The 12303-nt window shown below is 38.8% G+C and overlaps 1 protein-coding gene across 1 annotated transcript in view; it reads left to right on the plus strand.

Annotated features, from left to right (window-relative positions):
- Nucleotides 1-10158, plus strand: part of Cdk1 (cyclin dependent kinase 1) — a 35971-nt gene extending 25813 nt beyond the window's left edge. Inside the window, exon 8 of the mRNA XM_063239535.1 lies at nt 9793-10158. Within this exon, the coding sequence (XP_063095605.1) occupies nt 9793-9819 (27 nt within the window). The 3' untranslated portion in view covers nt 9820-10158. The remainder of the gene's footprint in view (nt 1-9792) is intronic.
- The last annotated feature ends 2145 nt before the right edge of the window (nt 10159-12303 follow it).

The following is a 12303-nucleotide window of genomic DNA, read 5'->3' on the forward strand; positions in this document are numbered from 1 at the left end:
AGGCCTTTGAAGAGAGCATCTCGTGGGAAGTGAAAAAGTTTGGACTGAGTCCTGGTCCTGGGAGTTCTACATTGTAGGCAAGCAAGAGATATGCATCCTAACTATAATGGATACTTTTCTTTGATGGTGAGAATTTCCCCCTTCCCACCTTCATTAGGAAAAAGGAGGAAAAGAAACAGAAGACCAGCCTAACAGGACAGGTTTACTTCAGAGCAAACCTGAAGGGACCATCCCGTCACTTTGACCAGAATAGAAACTCTCACAGAGACTATAAGGTCTTTCCCAGAGCCATGATGGGGAGTGAACCAGAATTGTGGCTACCTGCCAAGGAGAAGCCTTCAGAAAATATAGGGGGTCCTAAGGACAAGGCTTGGAAAAATGCAATAAGTAATGGATGCTATCAATGGCAGGGCTGAATAATGATATAAGCCAGTCTAAGATAGTTCTGGTCAGATCCCTTCATAACTATCTCCTCTTTCCGTGTCCTGAAGATTGAACCTAGAGAGCACTCAGCTACATCCTTGGATCTTTCTTTCTTTTTTACATTTATTTTGAGGAAGTCTTGTTACATTGCCCAAGTTTTCCTCAAGCTTGCAATCTTGCCTCAGTCTGCCAGACTTCTAGGATTACAGGCAAATGCCACCATGCTTGGCAAGAATTACATCTTAATTTTATTTTTCTGATGGTTTCAAAGTATTTACACATTCAATCATTCATTCATATTTAAATTAAAAGACACCACCAAGGACCCAGTACATCCCCTAAGGAACCCAGTAACCCTAAAGGGAGATGATATAAATAAAACTTGCTTTACCCCATTAAAGAGCTCCATGCTACATCCTTTTTCTGGTGAGGCCCATGTATGCTTCATCAGCATCATTAGATAACACACAATCCATACTTTCAACCTAGACATAACTCAGAGTGTCACCTACAATGCAGGGTGAAAAGTCCTTCATCTTGTTTTGAAACCACATTCACTTTTCTGAAAATGAGGACTCTAACTTAAAACCAGAACTCAAGGTGGTGTTTCCAACACAGAAAGTAGAAGACAAGATATACAAAACATACGAGGAAAAAGATCCTATATTTTTTGTTTAGCACAATGTTTAATGGTTTCCATAACAGGGCGTCTAAAGCCTCATGTTTGGAAAGTGATCAGGTATGGTGCTGCCACTCTTATCAGTGGATGAATCCATATCTGAATGTGCTATTAGGTGGTGGGATCTGGTCCAAAGATGGTGATCACTGGGGATATGACCTCAAAGCATATGTTACCATCCCTGGCTCTTCCCTTCACTCTCTGCTTCCTGGTTTTCATGAGATGAGCCCTGTTTTCCATCCAGGCCATTTCAACTGTGGAGTCAGCCAAACATGGAAATGTAAGCCCAAATAGACCTCTATTTCTTTTTTTTTTTTTTTAAATTTTATTTAAGGAGAAAAAAAAAAGCAGAGAAAGGGTACAAGTTACACAGATTTACAGAAAAAAATAAACAGTAGGAAATCACTAGTTAATGGATTACATATTGTCATCTTAGAAATAATTGTTCAAGTCACAAAATTAAAGCTTGTAAAGTGGACATTCCAACAGTGAGACTGCAAACAGTTCTGTTCAATGATCCACAAAACTCAGTAATATCATTATTTATCTTATACACTTAAATATACATGCAGTTATATCGTTTAGAGCACTTTCTTTTCCTCTCTTTTGTACAATGACAATTACACATTTTGGGTTTTGTTGCTCCCACGGTTCTTATTACTTTTTTGGAAGGGAGTAGAACCAAATGTGACAGAACAGAGTCAATCAAATCAAAAGGGTGGACATAATAGATAATGTTAATACAAGGTGATCAACAATGGTTACCATAATGCCTCCCGCTATCTCTAATAGAATTGCCTATATCATCAGTTATAATAAAATTGAACAAAATAGTAAAGAATAAAACCGACAAAACCAAAACATTGGAGACATTACAGGTCTTCAAAAGTAGATAATAGTCAACAAGAATGGGCGTCATAATGAATCTCACTATCTTCACAGCTGTTGCCTAAACTTTCGAACCTGGTACTATCAAGCAAAACAGAATAGGGGGACATCAGTCAAAAACAAGATGGTGAGAGTAATACAAGGCTTTAAATCAAGATGGACCTCTATTTCTAAAAGCTGTGGACATTGGGTATTTTTGTCCCAGTGATGAAAAAATGGCTAATGTCTCTCTTATTGGGAATATGTTTTATAGCACATGAAATATGTTAGAATAATAGTGTACACACACTTTTTTAATGAAAAATGTATCTATGATGCATGTGCCAAGTAATATTTTATTGATGGGATGGGCATTGAGAATTTGAGGTTCACTGCTATAAAACTATAATGACACTGCCTCTGTTTTCTGAACAGTATATAAAAGTCTTCTGACAGGCTAATTGGAGAAGCTTTCCACAGTCACTGAGAACAGATTTGCTCTGATTGTTGGGACAAGAATTACACAAGGTTTCTGGAAAGGTAACTTTGGGGAGAGTTCTGTCTGACTGAATCCAGCATAGACATAGGAAAGATAGAGATCTACTTTCCTCGATATGCCCCTTTCTTCCTTTTAGAATTTTAAAAGCTTACTTTTTTTTTGCACACCTGGAGAATCCATTTTGAATTCATTTTATTGCTGGATTGTTTCTCTTTGGTTTCCTGTCAGCTGTTTTCCCAAGTGAGTGCCATATTTCATCACTGCCCTTTTGTCCTTGTTCCTCTTCTACCTGGAGTTGGGGAATATCAATCAGAGTCCTGGTTCCCATCCCTTCTCCTGCCAGACGTTTGCATTTGGCTATAGATGCACAGCAGAGTTCTCATATGTCAGTTTCTCCGACAGCTTTCTCCCAGGTTCTTCTCACTAATCTCTGTCTATGCAGTGAGTGCCCTTTGCTGCTTTCTTGCCCAGAAATCCCTTTTGTACCAGAGTTGACCTCTGGACTGAAGATTCTTTTTCATTCGCATCTATAATGTTTTATTTTCTTTTTCTCCATTTTATTCATGCCTGCATCTCTGTGACATCATCATTAATAGCTTCTGGAAAATATGGGTAGCGCTTCACTAACAGAAATAGTAACCTAGCACAATCCAAAAATATAAAATGTAAAATGATTTTTAAGGACAGATTCTTTTCCATGAAGCTCTAGTACTTTTATAAAAATATTTCTTAAAAAGTTCATAAAAATCTCTATTTTGTCCAGTTATTCTAGAAAGTCATCACTTGCATAATGCAAATTTTATTTGAGGCACTCTTTTCCTTGAGTTCACTGAAGCTCTTGTTTAGACCATCTGCATTTTGAGCTGGCATTTGGGGAGACTGCGTCATTTAAATCATGGGTAAACCAGCTGATACTTGCAAATATCTACTCCTGGTTTTAGAGTGATAAGAATGTTGAACTCATAACCAACAAGAGCAAACTGGGGATAAAAGTGGACTGGCAGAGTAGTCTGTGGATTGATCATACTGGGAAGTCTTTTCTTCCAAAGCAAGGAAGGAATTCCTGTTCTTGTTGCTGAAGGGCATATTAGCATGTTTGATGAGCTAGGGAAAGCTAACTGCTGTGCAAAATAGATCCGATGATGAATAATGTCTCAAAAGGATAAAAATTTGCTTCTTCTTCTAACGATAGTACGGGGCTAGAAAAAATACAGCAGAAAGGCTTTCCTCTTTTAAGGAAGCCAATACATGGCTGTCCTGTGGGCAATCAGTCTTTCGGGAACCTCTCTTAGTGCTGCTTTGCCTCTTCAACCCCTGGCTGCCAGAATTGGTCCAGGAGACAGCTCCATTCCAGCCTTCAGACAGCAGCTAAAACATCTTACTTTCAGGGCTAAGTAGGATGTGGCACCACTTATTTCTGCACACATTCTTTTGCTATAACAGTCATACCACCATGCCAAATTACAAGTGAGGTGGGGAAATGAGGACTAATTGCACTTTCATTAAGCAAAAGAGAATCTGTGTGCCAGCCGCATGTTTACCTTTTGTTCCTGGAAAATTATATTTCCAACTTGCTGTCTCAACCAGTGAAAAACAATTGTGTATTACTCAGGATTGGCCCTGGGATCCCTTTCTCAGACAGGGGGATACCTTATCACTTATTAGAGGACAATAAACCTCTTCTACTAGAGTTAAATTTCAAAGAATAGATTGGGGGTCTCCCCAAAGGTTCCCAGGTGATTAGGAAATCTCTGTGGGAGAAACAGAGATGGCCTGTCTAGAACTGGACACGCAAGCGTAGCCTGTCCCCTTGCCTGGGCCTGGGGCCAGTGCTCCCAAGTGTCTGCAAAGCCAGCACTCGCTGCCTTCTGGTCTTATCTTTACAAGTAAAAATAACTCCCCTTGTTAAAACTGCCTATTTGTTATCTGAAAAGACAGCAGGAATTCCTTAGCAGGAAGGGCCCCCACAAGTCTTCCTCAAATAGGGGCCAATAGATGGCCTAGTCAAAAACAGAGAGACTTTCCTCTTTGGAAAAACCAATACATAGGACATCAGCCGAGTTTCCATTTCAGTGCAATTTAAGCTCAAGTGATAAAGACAGCTGTGTTCTGTGAACCTTGTATTACCTAACCTCATGTGATTCAGGGAAGCTATTTATAGATTTCCATCATGCAGGGACCCAGAGCTGGGTTACAAGGATGTAGCTTCCTTCTTCTCAGTGCCCCAGAAGAAGACTGAAATGACTGCATTTTAAGCAAGCTTTCACCTACCTCTGGTCTTTCAAAACCATTTCTGTTTTATTGCCTACATGAAGCGTTGGCTTCTAGTTTAACCTGAAGTTCATTCATTCACTCAATTATTCATCCATCTGCCTGTCTAACAAATATTTACTGAGTTCCTACTGGGTACTGAGGATACAAAGTTGAATAAGACATTGTAGAGAAGCGGTAGAGGGTTGAAAATTTTTAATCTCAGACCAGAATATTCTAGGCATTGGTATGGTTTAAAATCTTTCCAATAGAGTTCAATGCACAGCCAAACTGAGGCTCACTAGAATTTCTAGACCTGGAAGCTAGAGGACTATATCAGCGTTAACAGTCCAGACAGGAGGCCTAGGGAGAAACCAAACAAAAACAGCTTGCCAAGTAGGTGTTGAGGAGTGGTGCTAAGAAAATTGGGAAGCTGCTTGTTACAGAGAAAGGAAAGTAATGGAGCAGATCAATTTTTGGTGGAATTTTTAGTATTTGGTTTTTAGTTTTGGGTGATTGTTTTTGTTTTTGTTTTTTATTGTTTTGTTTTCAGATAGAGTCTAGTTATATAGTTAAGGCTTACTTTGAGCTTAGTATGCAATCCTCCTGCCTCAGCCTTCAGAGAGCTGGGATTATATAAGCATTTACCACCATGCCTGGCTATCTTTAGGTGATTCTTGAAAAGTCATTTAACCTTGTGAGCCTCTGCTTCCTCATTTTATAAATGAGAATAAAGATCTTCATACCCCAGGATTGCTGTGCAACAGATTTTAGTGGATTTTATTATTATTTAGAAATCGGAGGACATTAGGAACCAGCAGATGGATGATTTACAGGCCAGTGTGGATCCTAAGGGATTCTACATCACTTCAAAAATTGAGGACAATATTATCATTGTTTTTATCTTAAAACTAACATAAATATGCTGTTAACTAGAACGGAAGTTTCCATCAATCCATTAGCTACAGTAAAAACTAACCACATGTTTTGGAGGTCACTGGAGATAGTGCTCAGGCCTTCCTGGGGGATTTCATTCTTCTCTATCATTGCGGGGGTGGAGGGGTGTCCCTGGCAATCAGGTGGGAGCACAACTTTAAGCATCAGGGAAGCTCTCAACATTCAAATGAGTTAAAGCACAGACACTGTGTGGTTGGGACACAGTTCTTTGACCACCAATGGCACCTTCCCCTCATGATCCACTGTGCACATCAGCAAACACATATATTGTGTTTCTTCTTTTTCCCCCCACTTGTAACACTGTTTTAAAGCCCTGCTTTTCTTTCCTTGACAGCGTATTTTGGAAATTGTTCATATCGGCCCATAAGGAGCTTTTTCATTTTTAAAAATGGCTTCATAGGGTTCTTTAATGTAGATGCACTATAATTTATCTAACCAATGTTTTGTTCATGGATATTTGGAATGTTTTTGGCCTTTTGCTATCTTGTAAGCTGCTGCAATGAATGACTGTATACATTGGTACTTTGCAAACATGAGCATCTTTTGCAGCATGAATTCCGGGAAGTAGAATAGCTGGGTTGAAAGGCATTTGCCTTTAGAGATTGCCCTTCATAGAGATTTCCATTGTGTGGGGCTTTAGAACTGATTCCCATTTCCACTTGTGATGTAAGATATTTCCCACACTCTCACCAACAGAGTCTACTACCCAAGTTTCAGTTCAGTCAGTGTTCTGGGTGTAGAATGAAACTTGCAGAGTTTAATGTCCATTTCTTCAGTTGTGAATGACCTCAAGCTCCTTTTCATATGCTGTAGCTTCACATGGGTTTTCTATGCTGGGAAGAGTTGGTTCATATCCTTTTTCTATTTTCAATTTCATTATTGGTTTATTCCATGTTGATTTTGAAGGATTATTTATGTATCTTGAAAAATTGGTAGTATGTCTACGGTAAATGTATTTTTTCTTTCACTTCTATCCTTTGCATTTGACTGATTTTTCTGTAGATGGTTTCTGTGTTTTATGTGTCATAATAGAAAAATCTTATCTGATCTGATATTGAATAACTAGTTCATAGTTTTCTGTATCACTTGCAATTTGCCATTCTTTCCTTTTACATTAAAATTTCTGCACACTTTCAAGTTTGCTGTGGCATGACCTGTGAGGTATTTTTAGATGGTCATCCAGTCATCCTAAGGCCTTCAGCTGAATAAGCTATCTTTCCACCACTGATTTGGATGCCTCCTTTATCATATATTAAAGCTCTATCATATAATAAATTTCCATATGCCCTTCCTTCTACTTTTGGACTTTCTATTTTTGTCCATTAACCTCTGTCTATTCAAGCATCAGCACTACCACTTTAAATCACTATAGTTTGATAGTAAGCTTTAATTTATAACTTGGAAAAAATATGGAAATCATTCTTTTTTCAGAATTTTCTTGGCTACTCTTATTTCTCCAATTAAACCTTAGGACCAACTAACTTAGTTCTAAATTATAATATTTTATGAGTATCATGTCAATTCCTAGAGAGGGACTGACAGCTTCCTGCAACCTTTACAGTTCAATGGTCCTCACCCATCATTGTGACCCAGTATCAGCAGGCCTACAAAGAGGGGCAGCCAGAAAGCTTGAGCTGAAAGTGGCTCTGTCCAAAGGAGCAGAGCGGAACACCTCTTCTTCTGCAGAAACAGGGAAAAGGCAGAGGAAGGCTGCTCACTGCAGTGACCGAATAAGAAGCGCACCTGATGAGTCCTTCTAGGATATGTTTACTTAAAGGAATCTTAAAGGTCTTGACAGAGTCATAGACTACCATAAGAGAGACAAACCAATTCCTGGGATCTTAACCTGTTAGTCATTAAAAGCTTGATTTGTGTTTTCTTCGGAGACAGTCAGGGACTTAAAAGCTCTTTTTATTAAACAAACAAACAAACCCCAACAGGAACACAGTGACTCTTCACTTGGAGGGATACATGGGATGGCCCCATAGGTAACTAAAAGCAAAACAAAGCCTGATCTTCACTTTATATCTCCTTTATTAACTTACAGCTTTGGGTCAGAGCGTTGCTCAGCTCTGCACATAGACATGCAGATCATCAGGGCATGCTGTCCACCAGTTGGTGAAACAAGGGTGATTAGCTGTGAATATCTATGACCTATCTGATCCCTTTCAAGACTGAGGCTACTTAAATAAAAGACTTACTTGGACATTCAACTACCAAGGAACTTCCAGATGTCTCCAGTCACTGTTTTAAACTCACAGTTATTTTAGAATCCAGCGAAGCTTCCACATAACAGACAGTTTCAGTTATCTCCTGGAGACCAAATTGTCTCCTCAAGCAAGGATTTCGTCTTGCAAAACCAAAACTGAGATGATGAGCAACCAGACTTTAGCCTGCCTTGGCTAATCCATAAAGGCTGTGGTGTCTTTCTCTTCCTTCTCCTGCTTATCCTCCTTCTTGGTACTGGGGATTGAACCTAGGGCCTTTGCACTGAACCATATCCACAGTCTTTTATTTGTTTTTAAAATTTTGAGACAGGGTGTCATTAATCACTACATTGTTCAGGCTAGGCTACATCTTGAGATTCTCTGGTCTTAACCTCCCAGAGTGCTGGAATTACAGGTACCATTATGTTTGACTCTCCTTTGTGAATGACCAGTCTGACCTTCTTTATCAGAGCTTCACTCCTATTAGCTACTCAAGCTGAAGTTCCTGCCTCATTTTCTGTTATTTTCTGACTCTGCCTAAAAAACCTGCTTTTAGGCCTCACATTAAATCCTGAAATTCTTTTCCTGTGGCAATGAGTCAAGAATCTATTTCATGGGACGAAATGAAGCTCTCATCTCCTTTTTGTCCGAAATCAAAGTTCAGTGACTTCATAATATTTCTCGAGACTCCCAAATCTGTACTGTGACTCACTGAAGTTCCTGCACTATGCTTCTTCTTTTTCTTTTGTCTTTTTTCATTTTTATCGGTACCAGGGATCAAACTCACGACCGCCTGCTTGCAAGGCAGGTGCTTATGCCGCTGAGCTAAATCCCCAGCCCCCTCACTATGCTTCTCACTCGTAGGGTTTCTGTTTCTGTACCATCCTGAAATGGAGATTTGTAAATGAAAACAAACAATCTTGATCCTTTAAACAATGCTGAGAACTTTTCCTGCCCAGGATTTTTAATAAATCTCAGTTAGAAAAACCAAAAAATAAAAGAAAATATATGAAAATAAAATCTAGTGAGAATGCCAGGAAATCATTAGAAACAAAAATTTTTTACAAGAAATCTTGTTGCATTTATTTTTGGGTTTATTCCTCTTCCTCATGACCCTGAGATTGACATTTATATCTGTATACATCTGTGCAGATGTTTACACTCATACAGACATTCACATTGTTTCATATATGTTTTATCTTCCTGTGTTATGCAAAATTTCTGGTAAACATACTTTTTTATTGCTACATAAATATCTTGTATGTTTTCCTTTTTTAAAGTGAAGAATGATTCGAGCAGATTTTATCTCCACTGACACCAGTTAGGGAGAGGAGATAAAATGTTAGAGGATGACTATTTATATATTTCCACTTAAATATCAAATAAATGGGGAAAGCAAAACATTAACCTCTGAAAGCATAGACTGATGAACGAAAGTTCACTTAGCAACTTTGTTTTTCACCACTTTTTAGAGAAAAGAGTATTTTTCAGTTACTTCTGAGTAATATGAACAACACTGTTTTACGAGGAGTCCAACAAAAACCAGAAGCAAGAGTTATGACCCTCCTTTCCTTCCTGGAACAGTGTGTTTATCCTTTTTCCAATGGGGGCAAAATTGAGTATTTTCCGTGAAGCAAAACAACCTGGACATCTAGAATGATTTGATCCAAATGGTAAATAATAAAGCAAATCAAGTCAATTAAGCAATACTTGTGGGAGAACGAATTGGGTCATGTCTGTTATTTCCCAGATAATTTCTGCTGTGTCTTTGGTGGTTGGCCACAAGATGTCACTGTGGCATCTTTAATCTAATAGTATTTAACTGGCTGGGGGTGGGGAAAGAACAGGGAAAGAAAATCTTACAGTTCCATGCAAAACAGAATAGTATTTTTTTTTTTTTTTTTTGGCAGGCAGCCATGCTAATAAAAAAATTTTAAAAACCAACACTATGAATTGAAAAGGCTTTCAAGAAACATCTGTACAGCGAAACTGTTAACACCAAAGAAGTCCAACATTGTATTTATACTGTATAAATTAAAATGGAAAATAAAAACCCATTTGGGCCAATGTGCAAAATCTCCAAAGCAGAGAAAAGTATTTCTGAAGCCAATCCATTTTCCAAAGGATGGCATTAAATATGGAGGATGTAATTGCCGAAAACAACTGAAATCTAGCATAGTGGAGCTTCAAATACATTTCCCAAACAAGTGCTGTTAACCAAATTTCCCTTCACAGAATCAAATTATATTACAAATAAACCATTTTTAAGAATGCAAGCTCTTTTGGTTTCTTGGGTAAAATGATTTTCAGAGATAACCCATACAGCCTGCACTACTCCATCTGTGGGGCACAGCTACAGGTCAGAAGAAGACGGCTGGTGTTCTGGATCATGTGTAGGTAATGACATTCTTCAGCAATTAATAAAATTGTATTTATGTATTTACATAGATGCCAAGGAAATATTTTAAAAAGAAGCTCTATGTACAGTGAGTCTTTGGGTTTGAATAGCCTTCTCTTGCATGCCTGTCCAGCTATCTATCTTTATGTGAATGTTCATAATGCATCCCTGCATCCACACGATGCTGGAGTGACTGGCATACATATGACTGACACAGTGAGTTCATAAGTGGCTAGGAACCTGACCAAAATTCCTTGCTCCGAAACCTGAAGATGAGTCAGTAAGTCTCTTTCCAGATGACTGGACAGGCAAATTCTGCAACTGTTGGGAACTATGTTTTCCATCTTGTACACCAAGATGCAGAGAAAATGCAGAGGAAGAGAAAAGAATGAAAGGTGGGGGTAACAGAGACTCATGGAAAGGAGTCTTGATGGCACCCAGGTCTTAGGTCTACATGAGTGATTGACACCCAGAGTCATTTGCTTGAGGATTCCATGAGAAAATCACATATCCTCATTGGAAGTAATCACCTTATTCAACCAAGCCGCTCTAATGACTGCAATTAATTGTAACAGAGAGAGTCTTAACTTTCACAGACTTTTCAGGATCATTTGGAGCCCAAGTCACTGTGATTTTTTTTTCCTTCTCTGTACCCAACCCTCGCCTGCTCTGTAGCCCTTTGTCCCTATCATTAATATAGACACTTAGGTTCTGGAATATTTTATTTGGTCTTTTGAATCAACTCCACTACGTGTGTGTGTGCAGGTTCTGGGTATTGAACCTAGAGCCTCTGAACTAAGGTGCATTCCAACCCCCAACCTGCCCTTAAAATTTATTTATTTTTTAAAATTTTGAGACAGGGTCTGGCTAAGTTGCTAAGTTTCCCAGGCTAAGCGCAAACTTACAACCTTCCTACCTCAGGTTCCAATTGTGCTCTGATTGCATCTGTATACCACCATGCTTGGCTCTTCTGGTTTGTTGAGAAACCTTGGGAATACTCTAGAAAATTCTCAATGAATTCTTTAAGAGATGACTTTCAGTATCCATGATCTTTGGCGGAACTGAATCTATAAATCAAGATTCCAAAATAGCAGTTCTTAAACTTTTTTCCTTAGAACAACAATCCAATTAAGAAAACAAAATATTCTGTAATAAGATAAGTTTCAGAAAAAGTGCAAAATATACCTCCCTCTTAGTGACTCACAGTTTGTGGGACAACACTAAAGGCTCTGAAAAGTTTTTTGGTAACAAAAAAATCCCTGAAATTTTTGGGCCCAGAATTTTCCAAATTTATGTGATAATAGATTTATTTTGTTTGGACAAATCCTCATTTGGCTCATTTTAGAATGTCACTTGAGATGTTTCCTTAACTTTACAACTAAACTGAATTAGAACTGGGTCTGCCTTTGGGAATTTTCATATTGAGGACGCTGAGAAAAAAATTCACTCCCTTACCTTCCAATCTCACGGCCATTAGTGAGGTGATTACAGAAGGCTGGAGAATGACCGGGCCTTCCTAAGCTGTGGGAAAGATGAACTTGTGGCCCCTTTTGTAACTTCTACATTTCCCAGCATCCTGACTTTATGGCTTCATTTTATGTCTTTTCCAAAATATAATACACTCAAAGTGTATAGATTGCTAGGTGGACAGTGATGACGCTTACAAACTGGATATACTAGAACCAACTCTGGATCAGAAACCTTACCAGCCCTCAGCAGTCTTTTCCTGCTCTCTTTGAGGCATTCCAAGCCCTCCGGTTCCAAAAGATAGCCACTGCCTAACCTCTGGTTTTTCTTCTAACCACATGGAGATTTTCTGGAAGACAGGAATCAAGACTCAATCTTTTGTATCCCTGCAGGGTATAGAATGACACTTAGCTAAGGAAAGATAGTTAATTGTGTTCTTTTATAGGCGTGCAGCACACGACAACTGCCTATCACACTAGGATAGAGGACAGAAGGGCTCTGGGGTCAGACTATCTGGTTCTGGTTCAAATCTGCCTCTATTACTTGCTACCTGTCT

Source organism: Cavia porcellus, unplaced genomic scaffold, assembly GCF_034190915.1.
Source record: "Cavia porcellus strain 051 isolate PalLab524CR breed Dunkin Hartley unplaced genomic scaffold, mCavPor4.1 scaffold_28, whole genome shotgun sequence".
Lineage (NCBI taxonomy): Eukaryota > Metazoa > Chordata > Mammalia > Rodentia > Caviidae > Cavia > Cavia porcellus.